The following is a 14,714-nucleotide window of genomic DNA, read 5'->3' as shown; positions in this document are numbered from 1 at the left end:
AAAATGGTGTGAATCAGTACAGTCTGATTCAGTTGAGATGTCACTGGGTTGACTGGTTGGCATGCATGGGCCAGCCAACAGTTTTTATAAGCCCCCGATGAAAGTGTTGTTCTGTCATGGATAAATCATTGTCCTTTCTTTATCATCATACATTTTCTTATTTTTCCTTTCAGGCATTAGTTTGCCTGACCACTCTCTTTAAAGACTAAGTCCACAAAATGTATTTCAGTTTGAAACAGTTCATTACATCCATGCGTCTTGCAGGTCTTCTTTTAGAATAAGTAGACGGCATCAAACGATAATTGCTTAACCCTACTCCATTGAGAGATGAGCAAGCAGCCACCATAAGGGCAGCTGATTTGCCTTGATATCTTATAATTGAACCTTTTCAGGGGTATGTTTTCTGGTGCTGAAGCAGAAAGTAATTAAGACATTCAATGCTGCTTTTTGGACCTTTTCCTCCTGCCTTTGAATGGCCCACACTTCTAGACATGACAGTGCTCAGTATGCTACAGACTTTCTTTTGACACATTAGCCTTACCCTTGCCAAGGCAGTCTCTCCCAGAAACCCCCTCTGCTCAACACGCTCCGGGTGGGTATTTTGTCATTACTTCATTTTCCTCTAAAAATATTTTGATGCCTCTTTCCTTTGCCCCCCCACCCATCCACCAACCCCCACCCCACCCTCCTCTCACCCATCCCCCGTCTCTCCATTCAAAGTTCTCTATTAAAATGCAGAACTGTAAAGCCTCTCTCTCAGTCTAAAAGCCTGCTAGCAGCGGGGGACTGTTAGTTGTTAGTGATGCACACAGCTGAGTGTGTGCATCACAGCTACAAAGTCTAATGGGTGAATACATTCAATCACACACAGACCCTCAACTCTTTTAAAGGGACAATGTTCCCAGTCATGAAAGCTTCCTCCACAGTGTGGAGAGTGATGTATTTAAATTCTTTGAAAGAGAAAGATTTCTTGTTCATAAACAGCCAAATCCTTGCTCCTCTTTTTACATTAATGCTTGTAATCTGTTCTGGAAGTGCCAACCAATGTCTCAAAACTTTCACGTCCTTAAAGCTAACTCTTTTTACATGCTTTTTTTGCCAGGTAAAAAAAAAGAAAATCTGAGATGCCGCATTTTGTCCCTTTTGATCCCCGCTAATGTTAGCCAATCGTCTGTCTCTTAAAATGTATGTTCCCATGCACGGTCGTTCATACCACAAACGTTCCAACTGCTTAATCAAATGCAGATTTTTTGAATAATCAGTTGCCAGAATATCCCCTCTTCACTACCTTTATTTACTATTCAAATGCGGCTCTTTGCAAATTCTCTATGTTTTCTGAACAGTGATATGGAGCAGAATCTTGTTTTTCTGTCTGTGTGCAAGGATGATGATGGTTGTGTTGCTGCATTAGCCCCCAATGATTGCATTACAATTATTTCTCTCCTGTCAGTGACATCAGGGACAATTTTATGGAGCACCATTTTACAGTATCTGTTCACTAAACATGCAGTTAAACATATGTTTATGAAGGAAAACAGATACATTTTGTTATAGTTGTTACATAGAACATGGACTTTGCAGTTTGTTAATTAGTTTCCTTAATGAGGTTCCATCTAAAAGTTTTAATTGCTATCATCGTATCAGTTCATTATAAAAGTGAAGTGTTAAAAACCAACATACTTTTTGGATGTTTGAGTCTATACAATCTTAGCACTTTTAAAAACCTAATTTGCTATTTAAAGTAACATAGTCAACATAATGTATAAGGGGCCAACTCCATCAGCAGCCATAATACTGAGCAGTCCTCTGTAAGTCTTTGTTGTATGGATGGCTGAGAAGAAAGTCCTCTGAAGTGAAGTGAGTGGTGGATGTCGACAGACTATATGGCTGTTTGCAGTGCAAGTGTATTGCTCTGAAACGCAAACAGAGTGAACATTAGCAAAGATGAAAATAAAGAAGAGGGGTGATTTTCTTTCTCTCCCATTGTAAGTTGCATTGTATATATTTCTGTCTCAGTGCAGTCAGATAACCATGAACAATTACCTGATGTGAACAAACTGCCTCCTTGGTGAAGTACGCAGCGCTCAGTTTGCGGAGTTTGGCACTCGAGCATCTACACATACAGTACAATGCATTTCTATAGAAGAAAACTGATAGCCCTAAGATAAGAAGCGATATAATGTGAGCTGTCTTCTCTGCAGTCATCATTTTTCTCCCCTGATACCATGTGGGCCTCTGAGGCTGATGTGAAACACAGCAGATCTCAGAAACAAAAGGCACAGTGCCGAGGTTAGCCCAGTCACTGTGGGACCAGTTGACTGAGTCGACTAGGTAATTGGTTGCGTCTACCCGCCCAGCAGGGCCCCCTCTCCCCAGCAGCCAAGTCATGCCCCCTCCTCTACTCTCTCCGCTTCTCTTCTATTACTCATCATCCCAACGCCTCACAAGGCTAGTGGTGGAAAAGCTACACCGTGCCGCCGCGCAGCCAGCCCACGCTCCCAAACTTCTCAACAAAACAGCCACGGCAGCACAGCAGGTCGGGGCTTGTGGCAGGCTGATTTGCAGCTTGTGCCTCCTTTTAATGAGGGGAAAATAAGTACTTGTTGTTCTGTGTCTTGTGTGTCACCACCCCCATCCCCACCTACCCACCACCACCACTACAACTAGCAATGATACCTTCCCTTTAGCAAAAGAAAAAAAAAAAGGTGCACTAATTAAGATGGCTTCCTGGGATTTGGAAGAGGGGGGTTGGCTATGGTTTCTCCCACAGTGGCAGGGCCTTGAGGAGGAGATGGGGGTGGTGTTGTGAAAGAGGCCTCATCGGGCATCTCTTCTCTCGATTCCTCTTTACTTGCTTTAGTCCCACTGCCTGGCTTGTTTGGCTTGATGAGTCTGCTGCTAAACATTTGTTTTTTTCGACTTGTAATTAAGCAAGTCTTTTTTTTTTTTGCTTTAGCAGAGTATTTCCCTACTTCCTTTTCATCCTGGTGTATTGGACTCTCCAGGGGGATTGATGGATAGAGAGACAGAGAGTTTTGCGTTCCTCCTGGTAGGCAGGCTCATTGATGTTCTCCCACCTTGATTATATACAGTGAGCATGAATGGCAAATGCGTGGGCCAATGGACTCTTTGTTGTTCAAGGACATATGAAGGTTACTCCATGGGATGGTAGATGGAGGTTTTTATGTAGATTTCTATATCCTTAGGAGTGTGGAATCATCTTGCCTTTGTTAAGTGTTTGCTGAACTTCACCCTCTCTCTATGTGACTCCATCCCAAGAATTCACAGGTTCTCTTGCATTTACTAGGATGTGGCATGTTTTCCTCTGAGAGCAAACGGCGATAAACAAGGTCATTTTCTTTGTTGAATTAGTAATGAATAACAGTTACAGGACTTTCTCAGCCCAGTAGTCAAATCTAAAAATGATCAGTGACTGACTTAAGTGCTAAACAATTAGTGAGTAATTTTGTGTCATTCATGTGTAATTGTCTTCGTTTTGTGCTGAATCACACCACAACTATTTCCAAAATGAAAAAAATGAAGCTTCTGCTCTCTTTACACAGAAGGACAAGGTCTTACGTTCAGCGCCATTGACAAATTGCTACCAAGTTTTTCATTGTTTGTGTTTGTCTGAGAAGGATCTTGGATGCTGTCTTTTTTATTTTTCTCAAGGAGGGGGGGACATGGACTTGACAGGAGAGTGAGGCACGTTGAGAGTCGAGAATGGGAACTCAGTGTGTGTGTGTGTGTGTATGGGGGGGGGTTACACATGGAGGAAAAGGGGACGAGTCTTTCAGCTCCTCCAGAGGGTTGGAATTCCTCCCGAGCTGTTCCCCCCATTTGGCAGGCACTTGTGAAAACAATTCCCCAGCTTTTAGTCACTCTGCAGATCCAATCGCCATTTCCACTTTGGAGGGAACGAGAGTGAGAGGCAATCCAGATAGATAGAACACAGAGAGAGAAAGAGAGAAGAGTTTTAATTGGGTTGGACAGATGCCGAGGCCAGTTGAGCGGTTGTGCGATATTAATATCTTATGAAGGCAGTCTGGCAGAGCAAACTCACCGTCTTGTGTGGTTTTTGTGTTTGTGTGTTGCAGCAGCGGCCATTGCAGTGGCTAAATGAAGAACTTGTGAACATGCACGAGGGAAGGATTCTACCTTTCACTTCGGTGTCTTCCCCAGATGCTTTGGCCCAAGGAAAGATGGAAAGGAATGGCAAGAGTAAGACATTACACTCACACCTTGTCCCCCAGACTGCTTTGCTTCTCACTGTGTAATGAATGGGATGAAACAGTTAGATATCAACTTGTTTTCATATGCAGATCACTTTTTAAAGACTCTGACACTGTTAAAGATCAAGTAATGAACATGCCAAAATATTTAGTTTTCCATGACACACGACTATACTGCACGTGAAAAACTATGTTCAGGTTGTTGTTTGTGTGTCTCTGCCAAATGTGCTTTCTCCTCTGGCTAAAGGAGATGAATAGGCGTAGTAAATAAACCTCCTGCTTTTCCTGCTTTTCCAGACTTGAGCCAAGGCTGCTGCACAGCACCCATTCAGTGAGCCAAACAGGAGACCCTGCATACGCCACGTCGCTGAGCCACTCAACCTTCCCCTCTGACCCCTCGTCCTCCGAGGCACCATGACCTCCGAGCTGGAGAGCAGCCTGACCTCGATGGACTGGCTCCCCCAGCTCAGCATGAGGGCGGCCATCCAGAAGGCAGACACAGGACACCACCACAGCCACCACCACGGACACCATCACCACGGTCACCATCACGCGCACGGGCCCGGCAAGAAAATCGTCCACCTGGATCCAGGAACGACCCTGGACCAAGAGGAAGTTGCGCAGCACAGAGATGGTAAACCGCCCTACAGCTATGCCAGTCTCATCACCTTTGCTATCAACGGCTCGCCACGCAAACGGATGACCCTCAGTGAGATCTACCAGTGGATCTGTGACAACTTCCCCTATTACCGAGAGGCAGGCAGCGGCTGGAAGGTAAGTCGAGAGATCAACCATATGATTTAGGCTCCGATAGCTGGTTCCAGTTTGGGTCTTTTTCAACGTGGCAGAAGATATGTATTTGCTGAGTACTCAAGGCTGTCTTATTGACAGTTTTGTTTTTAATCTAACATAAACCATGTTCATGTTTGGGTCCTGAACTGTTGCAACAAAGGGCTAGCATTTCAGTTGTTGCAGTTTTTGGGTCTTCATGGATCCACTTGTTTTTTTGCTTTTTTGTTTTTTTTTAAAGAGACTGAACCCAAGGACCCAGAGTCATTATTTAAAACAGCTGCAAATTATAGTCTGTAAAATAAAGGTCACATAGGGTCTCATTATACAGCAGTGAATCTCTGCATGTTAACATGTGTGGATCTGAAATGGTCCAGGTATTATCGATCTCAAAAGTCTATAGAGTCCTTATTTTTGTGATTAGTTTATCCAATATTTGTTCTTGCAAGGTAGAACATGAAGATTATACGGTTGCTCTTTTTGATCAGGGCTGCACCTGTCTCTGTTCTGTTCATGCATGTTGGGTTTGGGTCAATTTCAGAAGGAGTCAAATGTACCATTTGTGCTTTCATAATAACAGAATGATGAGCAAAGGTAAATAGGGGAAAACTATTAAGTCAGTGCTTCATTGTGCTACTTAAAATTGTTCTGTTGTCCCACCCAACAGGAAGCGATTCCAGATCTCAGTTGAATCTTTGAGTTTAGATATTAATAACTTGTGATTGTTGAAAGCCAAACCGAGATTTGATGAGGGATTTAAAAGAAATCAGATTTGATCCTTGGTTCAAATATGATAAAAGGCTATCAACGCCAAACCCGATTGCTTGTGCTCAAGATGCAAAAATCTGATCCTGCGGTTGACTCAAAGAGCAGAGAAACCTCTCAGTGAACCGGATTTGATTGACAGGTGCATTTCGTCTCATTCAGACGACATTATTAAATCCTTATGTAAATGTAGCTATGCAAATCCTGGCTAATATGAGCAGAAAGGTGGCTGTGTTATTGGAGACAAATGAATAGATCCCTATGGTTGTGTCTTGGGGATTCTCTACCTTATTAGTGAAGAAGGGGATAGATATAGTCCTTCCACAGACACATTGAAAAGGCTGTCTGCAAACTATCTACCAATTCATCTCTCTGAGAGCGGGAACATTTTTCTTCTTCTCTCATTATTTCTCTCTCTCTTTCACTCTCTATCTTCATCTCCCAAGCACTTGCACCCCTCCACCACCGCCACCGCCACCGCCCCCCCCTCTCCTTCGCTCTCTTAGTCACTCACTCCTCTCCTCTCTCTTCTTCTTTCCCTTTCACGAACCCGTGTTTGTTCCCCGTCTATAATCTTCAACACACTATTCCCTGAGCGGAGATGCATGCCAGAAATGGAGACAAAAAGGTTATGATACAAGCCAGGTTGTGTTGGCAGAGAGTCTTACCTGCATGTAGGATTCAATCAATTAGTTTTCTGAGAGAGGAGAGGGGTTATTTAGACCATTCATGCTTTCTTTCAATGCAGCTCATGGCTGTCTGTTCCTCCTGGCCGTATTTGGATGCCAGGATGTTTTAGTATCCCATAATTGCACCTCTAGATTCATTGATTTGTGTGTGCGGCCGCATTCTAGTAGCATCATTAAAGCACTATACTGATGGCATTGTGGTTTTATTTTTTACATGTTCAGGCATTTGTCTGAGATATCAGAGCAGGGAGTTGTGTTGCAAGATGCATAACCCAAGGATGTCGTTGTTTCCACTGAGGCCAGGGCACAGAATTGTTGTATTTGTTAGTATGATGGTGTTTGACACAATACAGCACGCATTCAAGACTACAAACACTGCGAGACTAAGGCACTCCAACAATAAGCTTATTCACTTTGCCTTCTCTGCCGCTAACATTGTCACCAGCAAAGTGCACTCGCACAGATCAGTGGACAAGAACCATTTTTACAACCACTGACCTGGGTATGAACTGACATTTTAGAAGCATGTAAAGTAACAATTTAAGTGCGGTGCCATTTTTCAAGGTACAGTAACAGTCTTTGAGAAAAGGCTGTAGACTTTTGCTTTCTGGATGACCTGGGCGAACACAGTGGGGCTTGTTTTATACCAGGCATGGCGGTCACAGGGAAAGTTACATAAGTCTGGTTCATTCCAGTTCAGGTGATTGCTGTCAGCTGTACACAGTGGGACGCAGACACAGAGATTGTCTGGCTGCCACGTTCTGCAGACATGCTCGACTCACACGTGTGCATGTTGCGAGTACACACTTTGAAATTGGGTTTTTCTAAATGTACGGACCCAAGGCGAAACGGTTGAGCTTTCAGAAAACGCCGCATACGTGGTTGGCCGCGCTGCTTCTTTCACCCTCTGCCACACATGCTTGCTCACACACATACACCGATGGAGAGACTCCCACTCAGGTAGGCAGTGTACGTGAGCAGTCTACAGATTACACATGGGGAGCTCAGCAGGAGAGGAGATGGGGGGTGGGGTAGGGGCGTCAGAGAGCAGAGGAGAGTTTTACAACCCAGCACACGCACTCTGTCTGCTCTGTATGATAATGCTAGAGTGCAGGAACGGGAGAGTTGAAACCAGGACATCATACACACACACACGCGCGCGCGCACACACACACATTCATCAGACTTCATCCTTAGAAATCACACAAATTCGTACACTGGTTGAAGACCATAAGCTCGCTTCATGTGTTGCATTCACGCACGCACACACACACTTTCAAATGCTTTAAACGGCCAGTCTGTTTAGCTGTTATAATCATGTAGCTTTCCAAGCTCATGAGATTTTTGTGTCTTAGCTTGAAATGAATATGGAGAACTCTTTTCATCTGAGTAATGATGAGAATCTTCCTCCGGAGCTGAGGAGGAGGTTTAAATAAGAAAGTCTTGAAATTAAACAGCAAACACATGCATAAGCCATTTGTTTCTGGAGCTCGTTGTTAATTTGAAATTCATCTTGTGTAACATGCATGCATAGCGTTTTTTAAAGAAAAGCAGAGGGGAATGCAAACAGCGTTGCATCAGGCTGCATCATTCCAGCAGTATTTGTATCTCTGGAACAGCATTATCTCCCCCTACGTTATCTCATCCAACCTCTCCCCCTCTCTGTCTGTGTCCTACACTGTGCACTGCTCTACTTTCCCATGCCCTCTGCAGCCCCTTCACACCCACATGTCCCTCCACCCTTACTTTACCACAACTCATTATGAGCATGCAGTGGGAGACCAAAGACACTCTACTTTTGTCTCTTTTTGTGCATCTTTGTCTCTTATTTGTCAGTTTGTAACAGTGAGGTGTCTTTAATAAAATCAGTTTCTGATGTTTTGACACAGTGCATTTGGGATTTTGTGTGAAAAACCGACCCTCAACAACTCGCCTACATTATTTATTTATTTATTTTTTGATATTTTTGGGGTGTTTTTGCCTTTTAATTTACAGGATAGTGAAGAGAGACAAAAGTGGGGAGAGACTGGGGAATGACACACAGTACAGATCAGCACAGTTGAGAATCGATCTGATCACTGCATTGGGCATTGCCAACATAGGAACATGGGATGTGCCACCTAGCACCCCCCCCCTACATTATTTTCTTAATATTTAATGTTTTGTCCTAACTGTCTTTCCTTTAATTTGGTTAAAGTATATTGAAGTGCACCATCTTTATTTTTTTCGGGCTGTTTTTGTGCTTATTTCATATCTCTGTGAAGTAATGTTTTCACCTTGGTAGATATTAAACTTCTTTTATGTTCTCTTAGTTTTATTCTATTCAGTTAAATTTTGAGATGATTTGTGATGAAAATCAAACAAAAATACTAAGGATTCAGTGGTTTCTGCTTGTCAAGTGTGATGTGTTGCTTTATTTTGTCTGTTTCATATCATATCATTATTTTCATATTCCTAGTTTGGCAAAAACAGACAACTTAAAGACATTAAATTTGGCCCTTGGTTTTGGTGACTTTCATTTTTCACTAGTTTTAAATCAGTAAATCAGTCAAATGGCAAAGATTTGTACATTTTAATCTGTATTATATGCTGCTAAAGTCCATTTATAGTGCATGAAATGATACTTGTTATTTAAATCTTACCCCAGCATTAAATTATTGAAATGAGGCCTTCCTATTATTTGCCACTTGAGAAATGCAGTTCAGCCATGTACCTTCACCAAATGGTCTGTTACAGTCTGTGCTGACTAACCAGCTCTCTTGCGACCCCCGTCGCCTCAGGGTAGCTCCCATGCAGCCAGGCTAATTGCCTGCAAATTAGCAAGGCCTAATGTGACGTTGTAAAGGGCAGTGCAACTGCGATGGCCTTTGCCCTTTGGCTGAACACCACGTCACAGACAATCACCTGATATGAATCAGCGCTGGGCCATTATTCTGGCCCCCATCCACTCCTGCCTGCTCGGTGGGAGATCTGCGACTGAGAACAGTGGAGGTCGGCGCACAGTGTCAAGTGGACTTACATGTGTGCGGGAAGCTTGTTGTCATTGGCTTCTGGGAGTCATTTGGCTCTAGCTCACTGAGGCTGCTGAGCCTGTGTCTGTGGTGAAATTTCAGGAGTGATTCAGCTTTGAAACAGTCTAGATCTGTAGAAAACAGTGTGCAGTGTGTGTGTGTCTATGCATTTAAAGAATGTACTATTTACATGTTCTATCAGAAGTGACCCATTTCTGATATCTGCATTTACACCTGCTTTGGTTGCGTGAAGGAAATAAGCTGAACTTTTTTAAAGACGGGAGATTGTCACCTTATAATTCCATAATAATTATAAACAAAGGTGAGTCTGGTGCTCAGAGTTTATATCCAACACGTCACTGTTTACAGATTGAACATCTAGTCTGTCCTTACAAAATAAAGTTAGTGAAGAAAATGAAACATAATTCCTGTGACAGTGGTGGTCAGCTGGCTACAACTGGCCATGGTAGTCCAGGTCAGCGAAACGTGTGGGCACGGGAATTAATATAATCTTTGATGACGTACAACACACATTGCCAGGAAAGATCCGATCTGTCTGTTTAGACTGCAGACGTATTGGATATCCGATTTGTATCTGATTTATTTCCACATATAACGGGGGCCTGAATCTGATCTGACAATATCCGATTCCATGCGTATTTGTCCGTTTACATGTTCATGTTACAGATCTGATATGTGCCACTTGAGAAGAAAAAATCGGAATTGGGCCACTTGAACCATGCAGTGTAAACGCAGCTTTACAGAACTGGTACATGCATCCCCGTATTCCCAGTTAACATGTCATGTAGACCAGTCTGCTGTCCGTGTGTGTGTGTGTGTGTGTATGAGAGAGTCTTGTCTCAAGGTTAAAGTCTCCCTCTTGACATTGTGTTAGAAATATCTAATGTATAAAACATACAGTATAGATTTCATGTAATTTAAATTAAACCTTGACTCTAAAATATTGTTGATGCTTTGCTAACAGAGCTGATAGCTGATAAACAATTTAATGAACCTGTAGTCGATAAAAAAAAGCCAGAATTCTGCTCTACCTCTGCTTTGCAGTACATTTCTGAAGTGTGTCATGAAAACATTATTTTTTACAAAAACAGGTTTACCACTGCCCATGATCATACTAGAAAACCTGACTAATAAAGTGTACAATCAAGGCAAATCTATTCATACATCATATTCTTGATCACTAGACATAATTCTGTAAATCGGATGTCAGTGTAACTCAAACCATACAGCTATACTGTGTACTTTTTGTGCAAGAATGTAATCTGCATCTTGTACCAAACCTTGGCCAAGTGGTGAAATATAATCATCCTGTACACCTCAAAACATCTCACAAGAGCATCACAGACCTGTCCAGCAATAAATGTAGTCAGCACAAGGCGGGAAAACATGTAAAACAGAGACATAACTCATCCTTTCACTTCTGCAGCGTCTGAAAGCATGTGAGCCAAAATACAGTCTATAGCTTATAACATGTTATTCTTTTTTTAAGAATTATGAACAACAAAGTATTTTTCTAATTAAATCTAATTAAACTTGTGTGTGAAACACTGCTGGAGCTTTTAATTACATACTAATCACTAATAGCAGTCTCAGTATTAAATTCTTAATTAAAAGCGAGGAATGTCTCTTGCTATCTCCTCGAGGTTTTGGCACCCGTCCAGCAGCGCATTTCCCTCTCTCACCAGCCAGGCCTGTAGCATTCTCCATATGGCTAATAACAGGCTTAAGGCTGGTTTCTCTCTCTCTGGAATGCAACAATTATACAAGTGAATGAGCTTATTTGCCAGTCCCTGGGTTTGAGTCCTGCAAAGAGATATGGGCCTGTCTTTCGTCAGACCCTAAATAACATCAGAGTATTTATTTCATAGAACAGAAGAGGAAATCTGTAGTTGTTTTTGGGGGGGAATTGACGAAGTTACATGCTCTGATTACACGTGTGTGCTGATTCGGACCAGTGAAACCAGTGTAATGCTTTCTAAGGAAGGATCGTCAGTTGAAATGAACAGCTGCATTATCAGACGATTTTCAGTAAAGTATATTGACCTAAAGAAAAGAACCAAAGCATAAGTCTGTGATTGACAGTTGTGAATGGTCCATTGAGCTTTTGAAAATGAAGGAAAAGAAAGTGTAGGCACTGAGCCAAGTTAAAAGTTAACTTTGATAGAGGACAGACAGCTGCCATGATGGGACAGACGCAGCCTCTTCAGCTGTCGACCGTTCAGCTCGTGTGTGCTCTGTACACTGTCACTGCACTCAGATATGCAAAGTATTATAAGGTGTACATAGTCACTGTCTATGACCACAGCGCATCCACATCAAAATGGTTGAATCTGAAGAAAAACAGTGACATGTGAAAATGACATGCACCCTCACAAACTCTTTTGAGGTCGATTTTGAGAAACAAGACAAAATGGGCAAGATCACGTCCTCGTCCTCTTCGGGTCACCCGCAGTCTGGTTATGTTGCTGGATGTCAAATATCAAACCTCAGAAGTCACAATTTATTTCTTCAGAGTTTTCTTTTTAATCTGTCAAAACAAGGCTCTCACACTGCTGCGGTGAGACTCACTATTTCATGATTGCAAGTTATTTGACATAACATCAGTGGCTGTGTATGCTGACATTTCATTCATAGACAGGGTGAGGGGTGACAGAAATCCAGTGCCAGTCTGAATCTGCAGGTTTAACTCAGAGTTTTTGAAAAAGCTGAGTTTCTGGCTGATGATAACTACAAAATCTCCCCCAAAAAAATTGTTTTCAAATTTTGATGACTTGTGTGGGTTTTGTTTCTAAGATCTGGCTCTTGTGCAGTTTAAGCAGCTATAAACCAACAGCTCCACTCTACTCACCTCCATGCAACAACTCTCTGTAAAACGGGTCCTCTTTTCATCAGGTAGGTCCAAGAATAGAAAAAGGAGGCTGTCAAACATTACTGAGAAGCTCAGTGTACCCGGAGCACTTCTGCCCACCTGTCCTTCTTCCCCTCCTTCCTCCGTCCCTGCTCACTCGCCTCCTCTCCCGGAAAGCCACTGACAGAAACTGTCACTTCACTGCAGCGCTTTGCTCGACACAACCAGTACAGGAAGTGCTCCAGCATGACCTCTTGCTGCCTTGCGACCTAGTTTGGTCTCTGTGTTATTTTTAAAACACAATATTAAAAATAACCGCTTCAAGGATGTGTCTTCCTAAATCAGTTATTTGATGAGAAACCCAACTGATGATGAGACACTGATAAGATGACAGGGAGTCGATGAAGAATGTCTCTGATCTTTTATATTTTAAGTTATTACAAACTAGAAGTCCTCAAAAGCTCATCAGAGAAGTTTGAAGGATCATGAGAAATTAAGAAAAATACAAAAGTTATTTTTCTCTAATCTGTCGTTTATTGTGAAAGCCTCGATGGTTTTACCACTAAGAACTATTTCATGAAATGGCCTGATACTACACCATCACTTTTGGGTTCAGCTGCTACTACTGAGCTGAGCTGTGAGCAACTATGAGAACGAGCCATGCTCCAAGTACAGTAGTGTCTTTGATGGTGGGCACTGATTTGCAGAAAATACATTAATGCTGTGTGGAGACTAAGCTGCCCTCTCATTCATTTAATGGAACTCTTACATTGGCGCACTGGGGGATCTGGCAAAACAGCATATGGTTGCCCAATGCCCAGCATAGAAGATGAAGACTTCCACTCTAAGACCGCTAATAGCACTGACTGGAGCAGACACAGATTCTTGGTAGATCACTTTGTAATGTGAGTATTTCTGCAGTTAATCTTATGGCAGAGTTGTAAAATGTTGTCTGAAAGAGTATCAGGGCTGCAACATATGAAAAAAGCATCAATTTGTGATTATATTTTGATTACACTGACTAATAATGTAGCTCTAATACAATTGAAAAATGTATATTTTGGAGTCTGAGTATTTACCACATTAATCTGTTGCTTGTTTTGTTGGATCACATTCATTGTCTTACCTTACCTAACTGAAGATACCCTAAACAACATGTCTGCTATGCAGTTTTAACCCAGTTCTTGGTTTTAAAACTGCAGTTGTTCCTCACCTCACTGTGTTTGTTTCTTCTTGTTTTGTTTTTTTGGTGTTAAACATGTAACATTTCCTATAGCTGCTTCACAAAGCAGGCTCACATGTAGGATGCTTTTAATGTGAAGCAGCAGCAGGAAATGTTCAGTTTGTATCATCAGTAACTTATGCAACTGCAATATGACTGAAACCCTCAGTAACTTGTAAACAGTAAAGGCTGATAACTGACCAGTAACTCACATGAACACATCAGTGACACCTGTTTCTAAATCATGTCATTCCCCAGGTCTCTCCCCCTGCTTTCCTGTCTCTCCTCACTGATGTAGTACATATTGCTTGTATGATGCCTGGTTGTTGGCTATTTTTGCTTTATCTCCTGTTGAGATGTTCAAAGCACCTGCTCAGTTGGCTCTCACTTGTTGTTGAAGTAATGTGATCCTAACATAACTGTTTTTGTAATAATGATCTGTCTTCATCTGCAAGACCTGCTGTCCATCAGCTGCACCCTCAGCTTTGGAATAATGTCTTGTCAGACAGCCTCTGAATATTTTGTAAGTGGCTGTGATACAGTTGTTGAATCAGGCAGCTGCTGGTGGTCCACACAGCTGTCAATCAAGTCTTATACCACTTCACTGACTCTATCCCCCACACACAGTTTGAAACAATCTGACATCCTGGCTCACAGATGTAACGGGGTCTAACTGGGTTTGCCCTCTTTGGCCTCCCGTTGCCAGTTTGAGAGTTGAGTTCTTGGAGAAGTATCTGTCAACAGACGCACCACTTGTGTTAATGCAACTGTTTCCTCAGGGACCATAGGCCTAGCTTGCATCAAATGCTAATACTTCTTATAGGCATTGAAGTCACTGGCAATCTATCGTCCATAAGTTGGTTCTCACTGCTGGTTATTTTTTCCCTCACGTCATCCATTTTGATGTCCTGGTATAGCCACTGTCAGCGTGCCATTATTTGTCTTGACGCAAATTTAGGTGACAAAGATTGTGTTGCAGATGTTAACAGTGGCTTAATAATCTTAACTGACATAGATGGTCAAAATGCTCCACAATCATTTTCATTTCTAATCTCTCTAAGATTTTTGCACACCTACATTTAGTTCAGGTTTACCTGTGTGCATATCCTGAATTTGTACAAATTAAAAACATTTTCA

The 14,714-nt window shown here is 42.2% G+C and overlaps 1 protein-coding gene across 1 annotated transcript in view; it reads left to right on the top strand.

The window, feature by feature from the left end:
* Nucleotides 1-14,714, top strand: part of LOC146984474 (forkhead box protein J3-like) — a 54,248-nt gene that overhangs the window by 4,203 nt on the left and 35,331 nt on the right. Inside the window, exons 2-3 of the mRNA XM_085781591.1 lie at nucleotides 4,098-4,221; nucleotides 4,530-5,006. Coding sequence (XP_085637717.1) covers nucleotides 4,647-5,006 — 360 coding nt within the window. The 5' untranslated portion in view covers nucleotides 4,098-4,221; nucleotides 4,530-4,646. The remainder of the gene's footprint in view (nucleotides 1-4,097; nucleotides 4,222-4,529; nucleotides 5,007-14,714) is intronic.

This window comes from Trachurus japonicus, chromosome 7 (assembly GCF_045865225.1).
Source record: "Trachurus japonicus isolate A0001 chromosome 7, Traja_1.0".
Taxonomy (NCBI): domain Eukaryota; kingdom Metazoa; phylum Chordata; class Actinopteri; order Carangiformes; family Carangidae; genus Trachurus; species Trachurus japonicus.
This window is presented reverse-complemented; position numbering and strand designations above follow the sequence as displayed.